Source organism: Agelaius phoeniceus, chromosome 4, assembly GCF_051311805.1.
Source record: "Agelaius phoeniceus isolate bAgePho1 chromosome 4, bAgePho1.hap1, whole genome shotgun sequence".
In the NCBI taxonomy this organism is placed as follows: Eukaryota; Metazoa; Chordata; class Aves; order Passeriformes; family Icteridae; genus Agelaius; species Agelaius phoeniceus.
Window position 1 is genome coordinate 15158045 of NC_135268.1, and position 23237 is coordinate 15181281.

At 35.9% G+C, this 23237-nt stretch overlaps 1 protein-coding gene across 6 annotated transcripts in view; it reads left to right on the forward strand.

The window, feature by feature from the left end:
* Window positions 1-23237, forward strand: part of LRBA (LPS responsive beige-like anchor protein) — a 369517-nt gene that overhangs the window by 39860 nt on the left and 306420 nt on the right. For all 6 annotated transcript variants that reach the window (XM_054633381.2, XM_077176952.1, XM_077176953.1 and 3 more), the window contains exons 3-22: window positions 1134-1365; window positions 1489-1589; window positions 3809-3904; window positions 5892-6013; window positions 6119-6245; window positions 7012-7131; window positions 7441-7587; window positions 8427-8624; window positions 9193-9326; window positions 10578-10686; window positions 10796-10948; window positions 11556-11724; window positions 13186-13265; window positions 14585-14647; window positions 16447-16544; window positions 18749-18841; window positions 19640-19748; window positions 20280-20361; window positions 22041-22164; window positions 22422-22614. In XM_054633381.2, coding sequence (XP_054489356.2) covers window positions 1134-1365; window positions 1489-1589; window positions 3809-3904; window positions 5892-6013; window positions 6119-6245; window positions 7012-7131; window positions 7441-7587; window positions 8427-8624; window positions 9193-9326; window positions 10578-10686; window positions 10796-10948; window positions 11556-11724; window positions 13186-13265; window positions 14585-14647; window positions 16447-16544; window positions 18749-18841; window positions 19640-19748; window positions 20280-20361; window positions 22041-22164; window positions 22422-22614 — 2550 coding nt within the window. The remainder of the gene's footprint in view (window positions 1-1133; window positions 1366-1488; window positions 1590-3808; window positions 3905-5891; window positions 6014-6118; window positions 6246-7011; window positions 7132-7440; window positions 7588-8426; window positions 8625-9192; window positions 9327-10577; window positions 10687-10795; window positions 10949-11555; window positions 11725-13185; window positions 13266-14584; window positions 14648-16446; window positions 16545-18748; window positions 18842-19639; window positions 19749-20279; window positions 20362-22040; window positions 22165-22421; window positions 22615-23237) is intronic.

Genomic DNA, 23237 nt, shown 5'->3' on the forward strand with positions numbered 1-23237 from the left:
AGCTAATATGGAAGCAAGTTAGGATTTTGGGGCAGTTTAGATATGGTGTGACTTCAGCAGGTGACAGTACTGAAGCTGTTAATGGCCAAAGCCTGTCAAAGAGCACCACCACGTAGGAGGGAAATAATAACATAAACTTGCAGAAGTGAGAACGAGCTGAAATATTTCTGGTTATGAGCCATTTGATAATTTGAGTCAATGATATCTGAATTCTTGTTTGTGTGCTGGTATATAATGGTTATTTTGGTAAGCATGGCACATTTTTAAGGTTAATACAGCTCTGAAGTCCAAGAGAACTTTAAAGAGTGGATGTAGGGAGTTGGTATAAATGAGTTAACTTAGTATAATGCATTTTGCCTTCAGCTGGAATTTTTGTTTTATGAAGTATGCAAGTGAGAGTGGAGCAGGTTATTTCCTTCCCCCCTCCACCTCCTCTGCACAGGCATATGTGGCCTGTTACATACTCAGTGTACGTTCAAACAAAACTCGCCTCTAGGAGACCTGAAATAATACAGGATTTAAGTGTCATAGCCAAATTGCAGCCAAAGGCTTGGAACAGTGCTGCTGTTCCACATGCCTGCAAATACAGCAAGCCTTTGCTTCCTTTGAGTACCTGGGGCTGCTAATGGCAGTTAATTCTTAACCAGCTTTAGTCACGGAAACGTCTCATAAGTGTTTATAAGTGGCAATATTTCTGATGTGCATCAGCTCCTTTTGGTTAGAATTGCCTTCTTAATTGAGATTTGTTAAGCAAATGTGAGGTCACTCCAGGTCATATAAGATATCTTGACTGCTTTGTTGGGCTCACCTGTTTTAGAACATTCACTTGGTATCTTCACTTTTCAGCTCAACTTGGGACATCTCTGTCCTGAACTACCCAAATGTTTTTCTGCAGGAATTGTCTCTGATAATTGTTGACACCTTAAGAGCACCTTTGTTACTCAACAGAACTTGAAACAGAAGAAAAATAAGATGGTAACTTGAAACAGAAGAAAAATAAGATATTGGTCTCATTATTATGTTTTTTCCCCTTCAGTAGTTTTCTTCTCACAAATGAATAACTTTAGGCATAGAGTAATACTTTGATACAGTTGCCTTAAGCTTTTTTTTTTTGAAATATTTTTCTCTGAAAGCTCGTTGGGGGCCAGTTTGACTTGGAAATGAACTTTATCATCCAAGAAGGAGAGGGCATCACCTGCATGGTGGACTTACTGGATAAGTGTGACATCACCTGCCAGGCTGAGGTTTGGAGCATGTTCACAGCAATCCTGAAGAAAAGCATACGGAATCTCCAGGCCTGCACGGAAGTGGGGCTCGTGGAACAAGTGCTCAGGAGGATCGACAGAGCTGACAACATGATTGCAGGTACAGCCTCCCCCAGTGTAGGACTCAAACTGTGCTGCTTCTCATGGACACAGTTATTAGATGATAACAATTTGCCTTTGCATTTTATTAAGCACTTCCATCGCTGTTCTTTCTGCTTTTCAGATCTCTTAGTGGACATGCTTGGTGTGTTGGCGAGCTATAACCTGACAGTTCGAGAGCTGAAGTTATTCTTCAGCAAGCTGCAAGGAGAAAAAGGGAGATGGGTAAAACAAAACACAAAGCTGAAACAATTTTTATTGTGTTGCTTTTGTTTTTCCTAATTTTCACAAGTTAAGACTGTTCCAAAAACTTCATGATAGACAAATTTTGAATGTACCAAAAAATATAGGGAGCTTTCTTGTATTATATGAAGAATCTTTTTACCTGAAAGCAATTAAAATACAGAGAGTAGAATAGTTATGAAGTTAAATTTCTTCCTGAACCTGTGAACTATATTGGTCTTTTTGAACACCTGGGAATAATAAAGTGACTCTTAAGTGTTTTTATGCACATGATTTTATTTTTTTGATTCTAGCTATGTGAAATTGAAGGAAAAAGGTGTATTTTTTTTTTTAAATCAGAAGAGAGAAATAAATAAAACATGCCTACAGAGGCAGTTCTGTTTGCTCCCATTTTCACATTGCTGTACTTTACTAGAAGATGAAAAAAAAATTATCCAGTTAGGGAAGTGAAAACTCTGGCAGAAATTGAACTGAAGGAAGTAAGTCCCAATGAAAAATTATAAAATTTTTCTCTTGTTCCTGTGTGGAGTAGAAAGGGACCCTTTTACAGCTGAATAACCACTTTCTCTAAAGTAAAAATGTGTGAGTTGTAGAGGCCACCTGATAAAGTTTTCTTCAACACACAGTTGTTGTTTCTTTGGACTTGGGAACTATTTTAACAATAATTTTACCTGCTTTGAATTTTAATTCAGCTCCTGTTATTTCTACATACTCTGACTAGTGTAGGGGAGAGGTAGCAGTGTCTCTGTTGACTTCAAATAATTTTAAAAAATAGTATACCATATAAAAGCAAGTATGCACACATAATACTGCAGACTTTAAAAGGCCCTTTGAAATAAATAGCTCTGGAGATCTTAACCTCCTTAAAGAAAAATACTCTAAACTTTATAGATGGTTTAAACTTAGTAATTGAACATAGAGAGTATAATTAACTGTAGGTGAAATAAAGTTGTCTCTGTAACATTAACTTTTTCATTTCCTGTCTCTCTGCTATTTGCATTTAATTTCCTTTCCTTATTAAAGACCAAATACAGGGGAAAGCAAGAGAAAAATGCCACAGTTGGATTGCCAAGGAGTTGTACAACTCCATAAATCTTGAAATCAGCAGAACTGAAAAGATACCAAGTATTTTGCTGCAACACAATTTACCTGGTCAAATTCTATGGCACTGCAGACATCTAAGCAGCTCTCAGCATTTCCTCCTCAGTTTTAACTCAGATTCTTGAAGCACTGCTTAGCTGACTCCAACTTTGGTACATTTGAAATACTTGTGATGGATCATGCAATGCTCCAGCATCATGCATGATTTTCAGAGGGTAACTGTTAACCACAGAGTGAAAAAGGGCACTTTCAGGAAAATATCAGTATTATAAAATTGTAGTTTAAAAATAGATCTGCCGGAAAGATATGGTGTGGTGAAAGACAACACGCAAAATTGTCCTGTCACTATGATCAGTATTTGCTGTTCTCCTGTTGCTGTGAGCTCATACACTTGATTTGGAGTGTATAGTTACAGACTATTACAATAAAATCAGCAGGATATGGGTGGTGGAGTGTTAAGTATTCACACTGAGCACTCAGTTTAGGTCCTCCAAACTGCCCTTGGGACTGGAATCTTTCTCCATGGACTTAAGTGAAAGTATAAACCAAATCAGTTTAATCTAATGTGTGACTGTCGTCCTGATGAAAATAATCCTTCTGCTGATCTTCCCTCTCCCTTCTGCTAGCTATTCCCTGTCTCCCTTGTGCTGGCACAGGTTTTGCTCAGCCTCTTCCCAGAACAACTGCAATTAAAAATTGGTTTGCATTTGTTTTCCCTAAATTAGTTTTCATCTGGACCAGTTCATTTTCTTTAGCTTCCAGCAGAGTCATACAGAGAGCTGATGGGAATGAACAGACAGTGGCAGGAATCAACATTCAGGGTCAGTTTAGTTTATGCTGGGTGAATGTGGCTCTGGCCTTCAAGTCCTTAGTGAAGTTACCTAATTAGCTTTAATTCAGTGCATCTACTGTATATTGTGTGAAGGTATTCATGACTGTTAATGTTGTTTTATTGAGAGTGCTGAGTGTCTTAGTAGGATGTTATTCAACCATGTGCAAAGTTTTAAAAATGTGCTAAAATTTGCTTTTTGTATGTGTAGTTTTTTCTTTCTTAGAGGTTTGTTTTACTTATTTACAAATTTAATAACTCTCTTTGTCAGCCACCCCATGCTGGGAAGTTACTGTCTGTGTTGAAACACATGCCTCAGAAGTATGGACCTGATGCCTTCTTCAACTTTCCAGGAAAAAGTGCTGCGGTATGTAGATATTTTACATTTCTGGTTTGTTTGCTTGCTGTTCTATTAAGGCCTTTGGTTATTTTCATTTATGGTGTTCTTTGTCTCATCTGTCATTGTCATAGAGTTCTGACCAAATTTTTTTCTCTGCCTGACACCTACACTAGTGGCTGAACAAATTGTGTTTATAATAGATGTGTGATATCACTACAGAAGGACAATAATGTTACATAAAGAATGGATATAAATGAGGCTGCTTTTTTGTATTTTGTTGGGTTTTTTTCAGACTGGTTCAGTTAAATCGTATTGCAAGAGAATATACCTGCTTTTCACTCTAGATGCTTATGAGAAATCTTTGAGAAAGCATTGATCCTAGACAATGCTATATATTTATAGGCTGAATAATACTGGAAAGGATTTAATTTAGCAACAATTAGTCTTTTTGTAATTGAGTAATTTGTAAATGAGTCATGTGACTAATTTCTAAGTTCTGTGGTGTTCACTTGAAAAAGAATTTGAAACTAAATAGGCAGTTGGAAAATCCTTTGCAGAATCTTCTGATGGAATTCAAGTATGTCAACACTTTTGCTTCTACATTTGTAGAATGAAAAATTATGTTCAAAATTTCATGCTTAATTCAGAATAAGATTTGAATAAGATTTATCAGATGACTCTTTCACGTTTTCTTCACGTAAACCCATTAGCTTTCTGCCTTGGTGGCTTGAGATTGAATTTCACCAACTTGATGACATAATGAATTATTTTTTTGAATGAAAACTTTGGAGGCTGAAAAATGCCAACTACTAGAAAAATGCTCCGACAGTTTTATCACATGCAACAGAACTTGGCAATAGACAGACACATTTGTGTTCATTTTGGGTATTGATGGTTTTCTATTTAACTTCTGCTTTAACTTTGGTTAATTATGTTGATTGCTTTAACCATATTTTATGATTGGGGTGCCTCAGTAACCTTTATGTGTGGGTATTTTTATATACATTTAAATTAAGAAGTTTAAGAAATTAAGTATTTACTATAATTACTCTGTGATCCATTGTGAGTTAAGTAAAGTGATAATGCTACCAATTCCCAAGACTTGGCTGCAAAGACATGGAGACTGATTGGTTAGCTGATATACAGAAGGATTTATAGCATTTTGTGTGGACAGGAGTAGCTGAATGGAGCATGGGAACATAACAACAAGTCTGGAGACACTTGAGTTCTTTGATGTTTTTTTATTCATTGATATTGATCATCTGGGTGGCATCTTTGATCAGAGGTTATGGCAATCTTAATTGCAGTGTGTATTGCAAATCTGGGCTGCACACCAGCAGAAAGTTAATAGTAATGCTAAAAAACCCAATGAACTGAAAAACTCCAAAAAATAAACCCCAGCTGTTTGAAACAAAGGATTCTGACACATGGTTTGTAACTCAAGGGCTTTGCACTAAAAACACAATGTTTGATAGGAAGATTTTTGCCTGGTGGAGATTGCATTGTTTCATTTGAGGAAGTTTGAAATTCTGTGTTATGCTCTCTGGAAGCCTACTTAAATATGAACTTCAGGAGAGAAAATAATTTATTAAGTGAAATATGGCCAGCTTTCCCTTTATGATCAGTTATTTTCCTGAATACCAACACTATGTGAAATGGAACTGATTATTCTGTCAGGTTGCCATAAAACCAAACCAATCTGTTTGCACTTTAAGAAGTTGTTATTCCATAAGGCTTTCACTAAAGTGAAGTTTTGAAGCATAGGTTACTATTAATAATCTTTTTTGAGGTATAAAGGTCAGTTTTTAAATGTTTAAGTTAATAAAATATTGTAACAATCAAGTACAAAGAGAACAGAAGTTAGGCCAGATTTTTTTTTCTTCAGTATAGAGGAACTGTATACATTTGCAGTGTGCCTCTGTTTATCAGCACATATTTGTAGAGTGTATCTTAAGCTGCACACTTTTATTCTTGTGTTGATCTTTCTACATGAATAACTTCTTGCTTTCTTCAGGCTATTGCCTTACCTCCTATAGCCAAGTGGCCCTACCAGAATGGATTTACTTTCCACACTTGGCTAAGAATGGATCCTGTAAATAATATTAATGTGGATAAGGATAAGCCTTATTTATATTGGTGAGTATTATGTAAAGCTGATATTGCTAATGTTCAGTTTCTAGTAATTTTTCAATGATTTCTGCATCCATTTGTGTATGTGCTGATTTTGTTCTGATTTGTCAGTTTTCGAACAAACAAAGGACTTGGTTATTCTGCTCACTTTGTTGGAGGCTGCTTGATCATAACGTCCATAAAATCAAAGGGAAAAGGTTTCCAGCACTGTGTAAAATTTGATTTCAAGCCACAAAAGGTGAGTGAAAATAATAAAATCATTCAAACATGTTTCACGAGTCTAAAATTGTAGCCTGGGAGTCTGTGTTGTAGCTGTTGATTAATCTCATCTTTCTGTAGAAAAAAAGTTTCACTGGAATGAGCAGAACAAATATGTGTTCTGAATTCTTATTTATTTTGAATTTTACAACTAAAAGATGAGTTGATTTTATTACTGGTGTTCAAGGCTGACTTGCCTATTAGCTAGTGTTATATATTGTTGGATGTTCCCTTTTTCACTTAGATATTCTGGAATTGATGTAAACATCTTGTGGGAGAACAGGCCTCCTCAGGAATTTCTTATCAGCAATCCCTTGCTGTAAATATGGATTCTGTTTGTGATAATTTGACATGCACAGCCTTTGAGAGGCTTTAGTCTGGAGCCATCCTTGCTCTTTGGAATGGCATCTGTAGTAGTCCATCCTGCTAGGAGTAGCTCAGTTTAGAACTTATTTACAGAGTAGTTTCAATGTAAATTTCGTTCAGCATTGTCATAAAGATTTTTGGAGTTAGATGCCATAAATACCTTTTAAGCTCCTTTGTGGAAAGAATGGCATATTATTCTTTAACATAGCAATGCAAGAAAACTCACCAGTGACTTATTAATCTTTTCTACTTAAAATACATATTTCAGTCTTAATTTAATTCACATAAAGAGTTGAATTTGTTCTTCCAAGCCCCACTTGAATGCTTAAGCTACTCCCAAGTGTTTATAGAGTTATATCAATTGTTTTTTTATTGTTTAGTGGTACATGGTGACTATAGTGCACATCTATAACCGCTGGAAGAACAGCGAACTCCGGTGTTATGTGAACGGGGAGCTGGCATCTTATGGGGAAATAACGTGGTTTGTCAACACCAGTGATGTGAGTAATCCCTGCACACTGTCTACAGCTGATCATCTTGATGCATTACATAGATATTCTTTGCCATTTTATTAATAAACTTCCCCCATTTTATGCTTTTTCAAAAAATGTTGAAATAAAAATGGTAAATTTTTGGTAGAGGAATAAATTGTGGTTTTATGCATCTCAGAACTTAATACTTGTTTCTGCTGGGGCTCTCAAGTACTTGTTTATGTAAAAATATTCCCTATGAAATGCATATTTTTTTGCATGATTTGCTTGTGTAGCGTGGATTAAACCCTGTTACTGGGTTCTGTTTTCTGTTTTCAGACGTTTGACAAATGTTTCCTGGGTTCTTCAGAAACAGCAGATGCCAATCGAGTGTTTTGTGGGCAGATGACATCTGTTTACCTTTTTAGTGAGGCTCTCAATGCTGCTCAGATCTTTGCCATTTATCAGCTTGGCCTGGGATATAAGGTATCTTAGAATTGACTTTCCTAAGTTTAATTCTTTATGGTAGGTCTTAAGAATGTTGTGAGACCTCTGTGTCCAAAAAAAATGATCTTACAGTATAATATTTTTATTAAACTCTTCTATGTTTCTTCTGTAAGCCTATGTATGGCCTTAGAAGCTACAAGTAAGCATTAGTTCAGTTTCTTGATTTCTTATAAAACAAAAAGAATGGTGCTTCTATTTGCTTCTCAGAATTTCCATGTTGGTGGTTGGGATACGGCTGTTATCTCTGACTGAGTTCACTTTTTCATTGAGACTGAAAACTTTAGATCAGTTATGATGTATTTGTTTTAGAAATGTGGCTTTATAGTTGCTTGTGCTAGTGGGGTTTTTTTAATGTGTGAAGTCAGTGCTGAGGATTAGTTTTGTTGCAGTGATTTATTATTTGTTTTGTCATAGCCTGAGGGGCACTAATTGAAGGCTGTTGTTCCCCAGCAGCTGTACAAACATATGCTAAAAAAGATGGTTCCTTTTCTATCTGCTCCTCAATTATTAGTTCCTTCTGAGTGAACATTGCTGACAGTCCTGCTGTTTCCAGGCTGATGTGGTTCTTTTACATTACCCACCATCCTGGCAATGACACTCTTCAGGGACAAAAGAATTCTGCCATTTTAATGCTGTAAAATTGACTTTGAGTCTTATGAGTCTTTGGTTCTTATGAGAACCTTTCTTTATGAAGTACTGCTTGATTCAAGAGTCAATATTTTAATCATTTTTTGCAGTAGTTGTTCTGATCTGTATCTTCAGTGTGCTTAATCTAATTTTTTTCTCTGTTCCTTCCTCAACCCTGTTTCCCAATCCAGGGAACGTTCAAGTTCAAGGCAGAAAGTGATCTCTTCCTCGATGAACATCACAAATTGTTGCTATATGATGGCAAACTCTCCAGTGCTATTGCTTTTATGTACAATCCAAGGGCTACAGATGCACAGCTGTGTCTTGAGTCATCCCCTAAGGATAACCCTTCTATTTTTGTTCATTCACCACATGCCCTCATGCTGCAGGTAAATCAACATTTTCATAGATTTGGAAGGTACAAATGATTTCTGTTTGAAAACCTAAAATCCAGTTTTATAGGGATTTTGATATGGAATTGCGTATAGGTTGGGATTTTTGGATTGGACCTGCCCCTGTTTCTTGAACTAAAGAAAATGCCAAAAATCCTAAGAAAACAATTTATTCTATTAATAAATACAAAGGCTGGGTTAGCTTTAAAAAAAAAATCCTTCTTCCTCACTTCTGACATGTTCACTCCCCTACAGATGTTCCCTATCTCCCATCCTTTGCCCTGTTAATATGAAATCCTTTTCTTCCCTGTGTTTTGAATGCTACCTTCTGTATATTCACTTGAGGATCTGCACTGTAGATCTTTGTCTAGAAGTATCTATAGCTAAAGCAGTAGGTCAGGCATACTGGGCATTTAGTGTGACTGTGCCAGCCAGTTTGTTTTTACTGTTTCTTTTTGTTTGGTAATAATACAGCTTTTATATTGAAGAAATTAAAGGCTATTTTAACAAACTTTTTATCAGTGTCTGAATGAGGTTTTAATATTTCATGTTTTTTCTTTCTCAGGATGTGAAAGCAGTCTTGACGCACTCCATCCAAAGTGCCTTGCACTCCATTGGAGGAGTGCAGGTGCTTTTCCCTCTCTTTGCACAGTTGGACTATAGGCAATATTCCTCAGACCACATTGACACAACTGTTTGGTGAGTGCATGTACTTGCAGTGTCCTGGGCTTTGTTCCTTTGAAGTAAAGGAAATTGCCTATTGCTTTATCCAATGGCAGAGTAGTTGGCATTGTCTTGTGCAACAGTGAATTATGTCTAAGAACAAAAAGGTTACAGGCAGGACCTCAAAGTGATGTACTTGTTTGCACCACATGTTCTGTGAAAGCTCACAGAGAATCAAAATGTACACAAATTTTATAGTTGACAACATTTTTTTTCCTCTGTAGCATTAATAATGGGTAATTCTCTTGAGCTTATTCCTGTCATGAAGAGAATTCACTGGGGAAGGCTTCAAGAGAAACTCCAGGAAGGGTGAATTTTTCAGCAAGATGAAGTCATTCCTTGGAATTTTTCTTGGTTTTGTTTTAACCTTCAGATTTTTGGAACATACTGTTACTTAGTGTTGCTGCTAGGCTTTTCCTCTGGTTTGAGCTCTGTTTCAACTCTATCCAACTTCTGAACACCCAGACACAGAAGCTGGTAAAGCTCTAGAGCTCCTAAGTTAAAGAGCAGCAGTAAAAGCAAAGGGATTGCTTTTTAGAATTTTTGTGTAATTGCTCTGATTCATTGCATTTGTAGTTTCATGACTCTTTAAAGATTATCTGCATCCATATTGTTTCTTAGAAAGGATGGTCACAATATTCCTTCAGCCCATCTGTTTGTGTCTGGGTGTCTCCTGAGCTGGCTCAGACTTGGGCATCTATGTGATAAGTCAGGTGTTTGATGCAATTGCAAATAGGCCCAACAATACTGGGGTTTTCAACTGGTTGAAGTCTTGATCCACAGGCAGTAATGGCTTGACAGGAATATTACCTCTGGCAGCGGCACAACAGCAAAGCTGTGTCTAGAAAAATATTTGCTCATCTGATAGCTTAAGAAGTAGAATGGCAATTGTAACTGATCTTGCAGGAGTTGGTAGTTGAAACATAAAGCAGAGAGTAGTACAAACTTGACTGTTGCCTTTTTGCAAGAATTCAGACGGATTTTGCTTTTATGGTTATCTCAGAGTTCAGAATTTCAAGTTAGAAAAGCATTAATAAAATAAAGAAGTTTTTTGAAGCAAACATTCAAAATTTAGTCTTGCTTTTTGTTTTAAAAGTTCTGATATACATAACAGAACATTTACTTAACTTGTATCTCAGGATTGTGTGGTGGGAGTGTTAATTTGGAAATACTTTGTCTTGTTGTAACCCTTTAACGCATTTTTGTTTACTAAAACATATTTTCCAGTTCTACTTTACTGGCATTCATCATGGAGTTGTTGAAGAACTCTATTGCTATGCAAGAACAGATGCTTTCCTGTAAAGGCTTCCTTGTGATAGGACACAGCCTAGAAAAGGTAAAGTAAATCTTCCTTAATGTTTTGCATTAATGTTGAATTTTTTCTTGAGTTAAATACTTTTCCTAGACTGTTGCAGGGCTCTCTTTAAGCAAATCTTCTTTTGCAGTCTTCCAAAGCTCACGTTACCAGAGCTGTGCTAGAACTTTGCCTTGCCTTCTCAAAATACCTGAGCAATTTACACAATGGGGTACCCCTGCTGAAGCAGCTGTGTGATCATGTTCTCCTGAATCCTGCAATATGGATTCATATCCCAGCACAGGTAAAATTGCTTATTCTTATCAATAAGGTATCTTCTGGTGTATTGATTTGGGAGTGTTGAAACTAAGCCTTAACTCCAAAGAATTATGGGTTTCGGCTCCACAACAGAAATCATCCAGGAATTGTCTTCAGGCTCTGCTTTGCTGCATATAATTGTCAAGTTTTGCAGAGACTCTCAGGGTTTTCTGGGATTTGGGAAACTTGGAGTGTTCTGCAGAACAGAGTTGTGACTTTTGACCCAGTCTGGGAAGGAAGTTTGGACGGGTTAGCTGGGAAAAACTCAGCAATTTTTGAAGAGGAAATTATCTTGGTTGTCAGATTTTAAGTCTTGATATAAATTGGAAGTGAGTATTTTTTGTTTTGGTGAATTTCTGTTCTCTGACAGTGAACAACTTTGATCAAAACTTTGCAGCTGTAACCTTATTACCAGCACTGCGCAGTTTCAGAAATGTAATTAAATTTTTCATCAGTTTTCAGAGGTTTTAAGACTAAGCTATACAGAAAAAAATCGATTTAGGATATTTTGATAGATAAAACATAAGAATTCAGTTGTCTGATATGCTGTAATTCAGGTGTGATGCTTTTTGTTTTCCTGACTGGCGGTGTAGGTTCAGCTGACCCTGTACACTTACCTGTCTACTGAGTTCATTGCCACTGTTAACATTTATGGAGCAATCCGGCGGGTTGGGACAGTTCTTTTGGTCATGCACACCCTCAAGTATTATTACTGGGTAGTGAACCCTCAGGATCGCAGTGGGATAACTCCCAAGGGCATAGGTATGTACATATATATATACATATATATATATATATTGAGTTTTAGTCTCACAATCTGATGTTTGTTTTAAAAAAAGTTTTATAGACAATGTTTAGAATAGATCTGTCAGTTCTTCAGAAATAATTAACTTTCAGTGGGGTGGGTTCCCTGTAACAGGGTCAGTGGTGTGCTTCTGTCCTTGAAAGATTTTTTTTCCCACAATCTATAGGAAACTTTCTTTAGAAGTCATATCCTCTGTCATCAGACACCTATATCAACTGATACTAGGCAGAGGTGGTCAGAGAAATGGTAGGATGTTGGAACATTAGAGCTGTGCTTGGGAATATGGTCTTTCTGTGTTATTTTTGGAATTTCAGAGAGAAAAGATGGGAGAGAGCTAGATTTACTAGGAGTCAGTACTCCCTAGATGAGTCTGACTTCCTGACACCAACTTCTCAAAATTACCTGCCTGTTAGAGGGCTGTAAGGATTGTTTTGTAGTACTTTTCATCCTTTAAGAAGCAAAGCATGCATGTCTTCTCCTTTCTTTTTAGTCTCTTGTGGATTTACTTAGTTTCGTAACTCATTTATTGAGCCTGAGGCAAGTGGATGAGTAGGATACTCTTAGTAATGCAGTTTAATGGCTTATTTTGACTAGGCTGGTTTATACTGAAAATAGCTCTTCTTAAACCAAATATGCCTGTGGGCCTATGCTGTATAAAACCAGACTCATATGATCACTTTCATTCTCTAGATGGTTTGCTTTTCTGTGATGATTAAGATCATGAGAGCTGTGACCCTACAGGCAAATGTAAAAGCTGTCCCCCAAAATGTATTTGCAGCACTTCATTTGCTTTCTGTACCAAAGCTTCTACTTGACTTTGACACTTGGTTGCACCTGTTTTTTTAACCTTGCCTCTCCTGGGAGCTACTGAGTGTTTGGGTATTTAAAATGTTTCTTCGGAAGTCTGCTTTACACAGAGATGGCAGAAGCCAGTCCTTTTTGACTTTGAGTTAAAAATTTAAGTCATGTCTTTCAAGGTACTCTTTATACATGGCACTGTAAGATTGATTTTTGTGCATTTAGCCAGTATATAATGGTGGCACGTAGCTCTTGCTTTGAGCTATGGCAAACTTAAAAACATGTAAACTGCAAAAATTTGAAATCTGGAAATTCTGAACTAAAGTTCTCGTATCAGTCTTATTCCTTGCATGAAGTTGATTTATAGCACTACAAGGAAACGTTAAAACTGTCAGAATTTAGGTGAAGCCTTAGTGGAACCTCACTATCCAGACATTTTGCTAATAAAAAGTGATAAAACACAGTAGTGTTTTGTAGTCTGAAATAGAGGGTGGGAAGACTTAGAGTTGTGCCTTCTTCACCCAGAAAATGCCTTTTATTTTTCTTTTTGTGGAAATGCTGTCTGTGCTAATAACGACTGTTAATTTTTATTTTATATATATCTACTTTTTTTTTTGTAGATGGTCCACGGCCTACTCAGAAGGAGATTTTATCCCTGCGAGCGTTTTTGTTGATGTTCATTAAACAGCTAGTCATGAAGGTAGGATAGCTTTAAATTAGGGTAGGATATTTGAGTTTCCTTTCACAAAGAAATGCCTAATATGCTTTAAACATGTTGAATTTTGTGATAGCAAATAAATAGAAACAGCCATGTCAGGTGCTTCTTTTTGTTGTGGCTCTTGCCACAGAGAGCAGTGCTAAAGGATGTATTTTTTTCCCCTTTTAAGCTGTTTTAATTAGAAGTGGAGCTATTATTAGCTTAGCAATATTTACTGTTGGGGAAAAAAGTATTTAATTTTTTTTTAACCTGAACAGTATCAGCTATGTCTTAAGTGCCTAAAGACTAAATAGAAATATTTGATACTATGTGCTGTGGGTCAGTGGGACAGAGGAGGATAAGAAAGACTATCAGTAAGTTTCACAACTGTTTCTTTGGACATTAGAGGAATACTGGAATTCAGGAGCTCTGTTGCTTATAGGCTCTTCATGACCTTTTCCTATCATAAGTTTTTGGTCTCTCTGTGTAAGCCCTGCTCAGCAATAACAAAAATATCTCTATGTTATCAACACTGTTTCCATCACAAACCCAAACCATAGTGTGTGCTGTCTCCTGTAAATCAATTCTACCCCAACCAAAACCAGCACAAAAATAGATAGAGCACCCGTTGAAAAAGTTTGGTGAGTTTGATCCTTTGGCAAGTTTTCTGTTTGTACATAGTGGTGCAAAATCTTTTTGGGAAATGAAAGACTTGCTTTAAAAAATAAAAGCCCTATAAGTGAAGAAGCTTGCTTTTGCCTACCCTCATCCTGTTCTTAGAAACTGTTGGTTTTTGTTTTCACAAAAAATACCTCAAGGCAAATTGCTGGCATAGGTGCCATAAATGATTGAGATTTCTTCAAAATTGATAGCAACTGAAGATGGGCTTCTCTAGTGGAAAATAAGAACCAAACATAGATATGGGTATAGCTAAGAGGCTTATAATTAACTTCCAGATCTGCTTTTGGGTCCTTTATGCTACCTCAATTTAATTCTTCTATTAACAGGAAGCTCTCAGTTCAAATTGACTGTATCAATTAACAAGTATTACTCTAACAATTTCTATATACTATATTGCTATTTATATTGTTTTTATGCCTGTGTTGAAATTGCTTTAAAGCACTTTTATGGCATCCAGCGGGTGCTTTTGGGGGCAGGGAAGAAGCTACCTTGCAGCTATGAAGCTATTACAGGATCAAGTGAAAGCAAATCTGTTGTGTGGTACTTGCTTTGTGATATAAACATTTCTTGTAACAATGCTTTTTTTGGAAACAGCATTCTGTACTTGAAAGGTGATACTTAAAACCTATTTGTTTTTAAAGGACTATGGAATAAAAGAAGATGAATTGCAGGCTATCCTCAATTACCTGCTTACTATACACGAGGTAATTTTTAATTTGGAGGGTGTGTTTATGAAGAATGGCATACTAGTGCTGCTTGTGACCAAATGTTTGACTAATTTCAAATATAACCTCCTTCGTGCCACAAGATGGCTCTGCAGAGGAAGTAGCAAACATTGTCCAATTCTTTAGAGTAGTGTGCTGATATGCCAATATTCTTGCAGTGATTTAAGCACTATGTTCAATGTTAGATTGAAGTTCATTAAGCCAGTAACTCAAAATGGTTTCTTATGTTCTACAAACCAATTTACCAAGCAGAAAAACAGATGGTGAGACTGACTTTAAAAAAAGTCAAAACCTTGTTTTAGGCTGCCTAAGTAATATTTTTTGTTTTCTTTTCCCTCTCCTTTTTATTTTGCTTCTTAAATAAAGCAATAAAATTGAAAACATGCATTAAAAAAATAAAGATGTATGTTAATGGCATCTAAGAGAAGCATATAAACTTAATTGGGAGAAAATGTTGGTTACCACTGATACATCTGCATCTTCATATTTTAGCACCAGGAAAAGGCACTTTATGCCAGATGCAACATCAAAGACAAGGGAAATGGGTACATAAATCTAACTGATCTCATCTCTGTAAGGGTGCTTGAAATGGGTAAAATCAGGAATTAATTGAACTTCATTTCAAGCAGTATAGATTTTTGTATTTTTAAAGAATTTTGCTTACACCTATATTTTCATTTTATTCTGTGTGCTGATTACTACTACTTGGTATTACCATAGTCAAGCAATTCTACTTTTATGTGGAGAAGTAAATAATAAGACCCTTGGTACCATATAAGAGTGAACTAAAATTGCAGAAGCTTTACATAGCCTTCAGATGAAGATGTGATGTTTTAAATATCTTGGCAGTTTGCATACTCATGTGTCAAAGATCCATGAATGCTGAATCTCACAATCTAACTGTGGATTCAGAAAAACATCAACAAAAAAAGTAAAATTTAGCCTTCTCATATGGCTAAATAGTGATAGCATCTGTAATGTCAGCTGTTAATATCATCAGGTGAACAGAGTTGTTCAGGAGAATGTAAAACTGATTTTTCTAATTGAGTATTAGCATATTTGTACAGAATACTCTAGAGTAAAGAATCAGAGTATTTGTTCAAAAGTGTTGGTCAGTGTTTTATTTGTGGACTCTTTTTGTTTTAAAAGAAACTTTCATTTTCGTACTACAGAGTATGTGCAAAGACAGTTACATTTTGTTATTTCTGAGGTTATTTTTAGTTACAATGAACTTGGAACAAATTAATGAACTGTAGCTTAGACTGCTTTAAATTAAAAGTATGGAAAAATTTACTAAGCGACTTGAATTACCCATGTAAAATATTGTCTGTGGCAGGAGGTAGTATTTTTTTCTCATGGTTTGGACATTTCTAAGTAGAAACTTTTCATTAAACACCACCCTGTGCCCCAGAAAATGTGCAGCAGTTTATTTGTAGCTCCTGTGCAGGAAAGGATTGGGAAATACACATGCAAACAGAGGAGCATGTGTATGGAAGGAAGTAACATGGTCTAAATTTCCATTGCCTGTCAAATCCTTACATCCCAGACACTGATATATCACTTTTCACCCTTAACAATTAAATATATTTTTTGCAATGTTTTCTCCTGCACTTGCCTTTAGAGCTATAGCTCTTTTGATCCTGGCCAAAGTGATTTGGTCCTTAGTTTATTATTAATCTCTACATACTTTTGAAATGTTTTCTAGTGGTTCTTTTAGCCAAAACAATGTTCTGGTGTGTATGTGTTGTTAATTCAAATTTGTAACTTTTATCCAACAGGATGACAATCTAATGGATGTCTTGCAGCTGCTGGTTGCTCTGATGTCAGAGCATCCTGGTTCTATGATTCCTGCATTTGATCAGAGGAATGGATTACAGTAAGTTTGAATTTTCTAAGAGGGAAAAAGGAAACAGTGTTTTGACCATACTGTTGCTTGCAAGAATTCCCATGAAATCTGAATGGTTCTCATCAGTGTGTGCATTGCAATCATAGACTCCTCATCTTGGGAGATTTTTGGGTCCAGGTGTTCATTTTGACAAGAGGTGCTGTTGGATTTATTATCAACGAGGTGGTATTTTTTAATGTTTCCAAGCTGCCAGTAACACTTAAACAGGGAGTGATCCATTTCAGTCTGTGCATTGATGTCTTCATCTACTGGTGCTCTGTCTTCAGCCCCCATTCTTACAGATGTCTTAGAACTGGAAGGAGGCTGACAAAAATTGATTCAGATGTCTTCTGATCCTTGTTAGTTCTCTGCCCTTTTTTTTTTTTCCTGTGAGACTTTTCCAGAAAAACTTATTATTTGTTTAAAAGTAGCACTTTGTGCTATGCACTGTTTGGAATCTTTCTCCCAACAAATAGAAAAAAAAGTGTTTAACACTATCATGAGAGAAAAGTAGGGGAAGTAGCAAATTCTACTTGTACAAGTAGAAAATCTGCTAGAGGAGTAAAGTTATGACTCCTTTTGTCTTGTGGCTCTCAGAGGGTGGTCATGGTATTGAGCTTTCCTAATTTAACAGGAACCTGCCTGAACGCAGTGGGGAAAAAATTGGTACAGGCAAACAAATGTAAGAACAACTCATAGAAGGATATGGGGAGTAGTAATTCTCTCACTGTGTAAAGGCAGAGTCTCATTTCATACATTTAGGTGCACCTATTGGTTAATCCCTGTTTATATATATATTCTTTTTCCAGGTGCCCTTTCTCAAGAGACTGCATTAAGACATGTTTCTAACTGTTTTCTCCCCTTTTAGTGCTAGACTGATTATTTTTCTTCTTACCCATTTTCATCAGATTTGATTTCATTTGTATGGTAATGTGTTATGTATGGGAAACTAATAAAATACTCTAAATACTAAAGTATTTGAGTGTCAGGTTGGGTCTCCAATGCAGTACATTTGGTTTTATTTAACAACTAGCAGTAGGTGCTTTTATTTTTTGTTAACAAGTGTATGAGCAAGTCAGCATGAATAGTCAGTCCACAGTGAGAAATCACTTTGTTTTCCCATCTCATTTGTTACACTCCTTGCTCTGGTATTGTCTCCAGTCACTTAATGGATTGTTTGTATGCTTCTTGATACATCTACTTCTTGCAATTAAGGCATAATAATCTTGAAATTTAAAAAGAATTTTCCAAAACTTTATAAATATTTGGAGTTCTCTTAAAATTAAAATGTTAAAATGTTAAAGTAACCAGTCTAGTGGGGGGAAAGAAAAAAAAAGGCAAGGAAATGCTTTTCCCCTATACAATTAGGAAATCCTGATAGTGTTCTGTAAAGAAAAGAAGAGAAATGGATTCTATTGCTTGAATGGCCAGTGCATTGTAAGTTTGGCTTATTTCTTTCCTTCTAAAGTTTCTGTGGTTGCAGCATTCTCCAGGATAAATTATTTGTTATACATAACTGTTATTTAATCACCTTAGGTTTTACCTTTAATTCTGGTATCTGGTATAGAACTAATTTTTTTTTTTTTTTCGTCTTAGTTCAGGTGTCCTGAGTTATTTTTGGGTATATAAAAATAAAAGTACCTAACTATTGATGAGTGCTCAGTTATGTATAGATAAGGCCTAAAAACATCAAGTCCTTTGAACACTAAAACTTGCAGATATAAAATGCCATATCATAACATGGGATAGTTTTGGAAAGGCTCTCCAAAATTGTTTAAATGAGGTAGGCTTTTTCCTTCCCCCAAATGAAATGATCTAAATTTCTTCAAAATTTTTATCTTATTTATGGTAAAGGATAAGTACTGTGCCTTCTGTTCCAATATAATTTCATGGAACATTTGGAAATTAATATTTTCTCTTTTTAAAAAGAGCTTAGTAGTCCATGTAGATAAGTAAAATTGTATTTCACAGATTTAATGATCTGTTGAATACTATGAACCACAGTCAAACTAGAATCAGATAGTGATGTGGCCCTAAGCACTTGACTGTCTAAAAAGTAAGTGATCAAAGAAATTGGATGTAACTGATAAATACATTTAGATGTCTTAAATTTTTATGGGAGGTTTACAAGGAACAAAAACCTCTGTTTGTTATTCTTCACATTGACAGAAGACCAATGTGTTTTCTCCACTTAGGGTTGTCTACAAGCTTTTAGCATCACAAAGTGAAGGCATCAGAGTGCAAGCTCTGAAAGTGATGGGATATTTCTTAAAGCATCTTTCTCCGAAGTAAGTACTGATTTGGGTCTTAAAACTAAACCTCCCAAGAAAGGAAGGAGTAAAGGTAGGTTGTGACACAGACATTCTATTTGTTGCTTTGGGTATAAATTATTGGGTGTATAATACACACATTTGTGTGTAAAGCAGAAAAAAGCTATAATGGAGGTTAATCACTAAATAGGCTTCACTGAATAGGAGCTACTCTTCTTCAACTACCTTCTTCAGTCTATTTGTCACAAATGTATTTTTGATATGGTGGAATTGCTTGTTGCTGGCAGGTAGTGTTGAGACATTATCACTCCTTATCAGGCTGATTGAATAGTTACTTGCAGTATGGCCTCCTTCTTTTTAAAGTGACCCTTTTCCAGTGAAATCAATAGCAAGAATTAGATTGGTGAGATGGAACCCCATGTTACTGAAAACTAGGTTTAATATGTCTTGAATTGACTGTGATAGTAGATAACTATTGAGATTGCTATCCATGGTTGCATTTTTGAGTGAAGTGAGGGCCAAGGTGTGCTTTCCTCAGTCTTTATCCAGAAATCCCCAAGGCTGTGTTTCAGCTCTTTGGGCCTATGGGTGAGTGGACCTCATTTATGGAAGAAAAGTGGCTGCCTTCAGGGAATGATTTGTCCTTTCAGAATCTGAACACTTCCCCTTTTCCTTCACCAAAAGTGAAAGACTTAAGGAACAAACAAGAAAAATATCTTAACAGTAATTTTGTATTTCTTGAGGCACACGTTTTAAACTTTTTCTCCCCTAAAGCAAATGGAATGCACGTTGTTTAATCTTTCTCTACCATTTTAGGAGAAAAGCTGAAGTCATGCTTGGACATGGATTGTTCTCTTTGTTGGCTGAAAGGCTGATGCTTCAGACAAGCTTATTCACCATGACCACATACAATGTCCTGTTTGAGGTAGTCATACACTGTAGTTAGAATTCAATCTTTCTAATTACTTGTAAGACATTGTTAGAAAATTGCTTACATATTTTTGCTGATATGTTCCAGATGACACTAAAACTTAGTGTGATGCAGCTGAATGCTGCTTTTTTCCCCCCCAAAGCTCACTACTTTGGATTTATCCCCTCCTTAACTTGGTTATGCTCATTATGAACAATTCTAGATAATGAGTAACCTGTATGTCTCAACCAGATGCTCATGTAGATGTGGAATTTTATTATAGCAATGATCTTGCCTTAGTGTAATTGCTTTGGTTAGATACGCGTTCATCTTCCAGTGTACTTTAAATAACAGTATGCACTTAAGAGAGAAATAAAAGAATAAAGCAGCTTATAGAGTTTTAGAAACAGGATGAATTAAATTATCAAGAAAGTTAGTGGGGATTTTTTGGGATGATTTTTAGAATGATGTTTTTTGTGCTGTATCCAACTATTTTTCAGTAAGCTGTCTTCATGTACATTGATTTGGCATCTTCTTTCTTGCTAGATTCTGACTGAACAAATTTGCACTCAAGTAATACATAAACAACATCCTGACCCAGATTCAACGGTGAAGATACAAAATCCTCGTAAGTATGATACACATTTTTAAGTGCTACTTTAAGAAAAGTCTGCTTTAAAAGAATCCCACTGATGTACAAGCTTATTAATTACATCTGCCAGTCTTCTAATCTCAGTTTTACGTTTTTTTTCACTCTAAAAGACAGATTACTTGTATTTAGCTAGAGTTATGTACACAGTATGTCTCTACAGCTTTTTGAAAGACATTTTATGTGTCTCTAGTTCATAACTCACCTTTTTTGGCTGTGCAGTCACATTATGAAATGGTTTTTCAAGACTTTTATGTACAGGATACTTTGATGTAATACATGTTAAGGTTCCAGCAAAATTTTGAATGCATTATTTAGTGATGTCAGACTAAATTACCTAAAATATGGAAACGCCTTTCATCTTAAATTCAGTAAGACAATGCTAGATGGAAAATAGGAGAAATGTATCTGCTCACTGTTTTGGTTAGCTTACTTTATTGGAAATATCTTGATATGAAACTTTAGATGTCTTTTGAACTGAAAGAAAATACTGATCTCCTTTCCTGAATTATATACATTATTAATGTGTTCTGTACATAATACAATGGACTTGTGATAGCTTTGGGAGTTAACTTTTTTCTGGAGAAATAACAGATTTTTCACTTTTGTAGCTGCTTTGTCATTAAATGTAGGTTGCAGTTGTAAGTTTACTTCAGGTGGAAAGGGGGGAAGAGAAAAGAAAGCAAAACAGATATGGAGGAAAGAAATCTGGTTGTATTATGCCATTTTCCTTCTGGTAAATTCACATGAAGCAAGAGATGTTAGCATGTTTCTGTTGCTTTCTCCTAAGATTTTTGGAGTTGACAGTCACTGCTGTGGTCAGTATAGACCTATATGGGGACTAAGCTGATTCTGAAATAATGTAGGTCTGGTAGGAAGAGTGACTTCTAGAGTCCCTTTTTTAGATCATTACTGTTATCAGGTAAGGAATTTCTCTTTCAAGAAGTTGTACAAGATGAACTACAAGTATCACAGTGACTGTGTACAAATTACACCCAAATTATTTACAAAGTTGACTTATTTTAAAGAAACAAGAAAAGTCACTGCCCCTCTGCTTCAAAAAGTGTGATGTACCCTGAATTTTGACCTCCTAAAAACACAGGAAACTTCGTGATAATAAGAGATAAAATTTTTATTAGAATGGTTTTTATATAACGGAAACTGGTAAGTTTAATTGGAAGTTGGTTGCATTCTTTGAAAATTCAGTATTGTTAAGGTAGAGCAAAATCTCATAAGGTAGAGAATTTTTCTCATATATTGGTTTTCTAAAGGATTTTTTTTATGGGCTCAATTTTTACATGAGGTTCACATAAAAAAGGCTTTTTTTATGTGAACCTCATGTAAAAATTGTTCTGACAGATTCTGATAGCTTGTCAATTGTCATGCACTAATACTTGTGTTGCTTAAACATGGTAATTCAATGAATTCCATTTTCTTTAGAGGTATACAAATCCCCCTGATGGTGACAAGGTTTGAAAAGTATTGGAGGAAGGGATTTGTTATACTTAAACCTTCTTCTCCAATAGAGATGCGCTATTTCTCGGTATAAAACTTTTTTATGTGGTGTCACTTTCCTTGTGCAAACACTGTTGAAAGAGGCCTTGTGTTTTATGCTGTGCTTAGTCCTAATATTTTGTAACTCATGAACTGTTTTTCAGAGATTTTGAAGGTTATTGCAATCCTGATCCGTAATTCTCCACAGTGTCCGGAAACTCTGGAGGTCCGGCGAGCCTTTCTCTCAGATATGATTAAACTGTTTAATAACAGCAGAGAAAACAGGAGGTAAGATGGCTTGCTCTATGCACAAGTATGTAAAACAAATAACAAAGTCTCCTAGTAAATTAAACTCATGAGGGCAGATACAGCTTCATTGCTGTTTCAGCAAATTCTGTGCTCTGGCAAAGGTGTCAGTATGAAAAATCAGAGAAGCTTTGCATGTAGCAATTTTTTAAAGCATGTTGGATTCTTGACTTACCTGTTGTATATGTTTCTAAGATATATTTTATAATGTGATTCAGTTGCATGTGTGTGTTTTGCAGGAGTTTGTTGCAGTGCTCTGTCTGGCAGGAGTGGATGCTTTCCCTTTGTTGTTTTAATCCAAAGACTTCTGAGGAGCAGAAGATAACTGAGATGGTGTACACCATATTTCGGATTTTGCTGTACCATGCAATAAAATATGAGTGGGGTGGCTGGCGTGTGTGGGTGGACACACTGTCAATCACACATTCAAAGGTGAGATTAATCAAATTTTAGGAGCATTTCCGAAAAATTTTGGTGCTGGTCTTGCTTTTTAGTAACAGCAGGAACACAAGGTGGCGCACCAGAGCTATTCATCAACAAAAATACCTTTTGGTAACATCAAAAGGCTGTAAAACAAATGAGTAAAAAGCAAAGAAATCCAAGTTAAGGCAGATGCTTCTGCTGTTAAACTGTCATGGAATATGGGGTGATAGTGCAAATCCATGCTGCATGAATGAGACTATTACACAGCATGAATGAGACTATTACCCTTTGTTATTGTTCTGTCTGAATTTTGTTGTTGTTACAACCAGAGTTACATCATAAAAGTTATTAGTGGCTCTCTGAATGAGGCACAGTAGTACAAAAGGTATTTTATACTGCCTTATTCTAAACAAGACTGAGGCCAGTGTGGGCCTCAGAATTCTTCTGGTTATCAGAATATTTACTTAAAATGAATTAAATTATAAATCACCTATTTCTAAATGTGTGCAACTTATTAATATGAAAAGGATGTTTGTGAATCCAAAAGATCACTTTATGATACTAAGGAATTGTTGGCATTTCTGAGGTCTTGGATTTTGAACAAATTTTTTTTCTTAGAAAAGGTCAGTCTC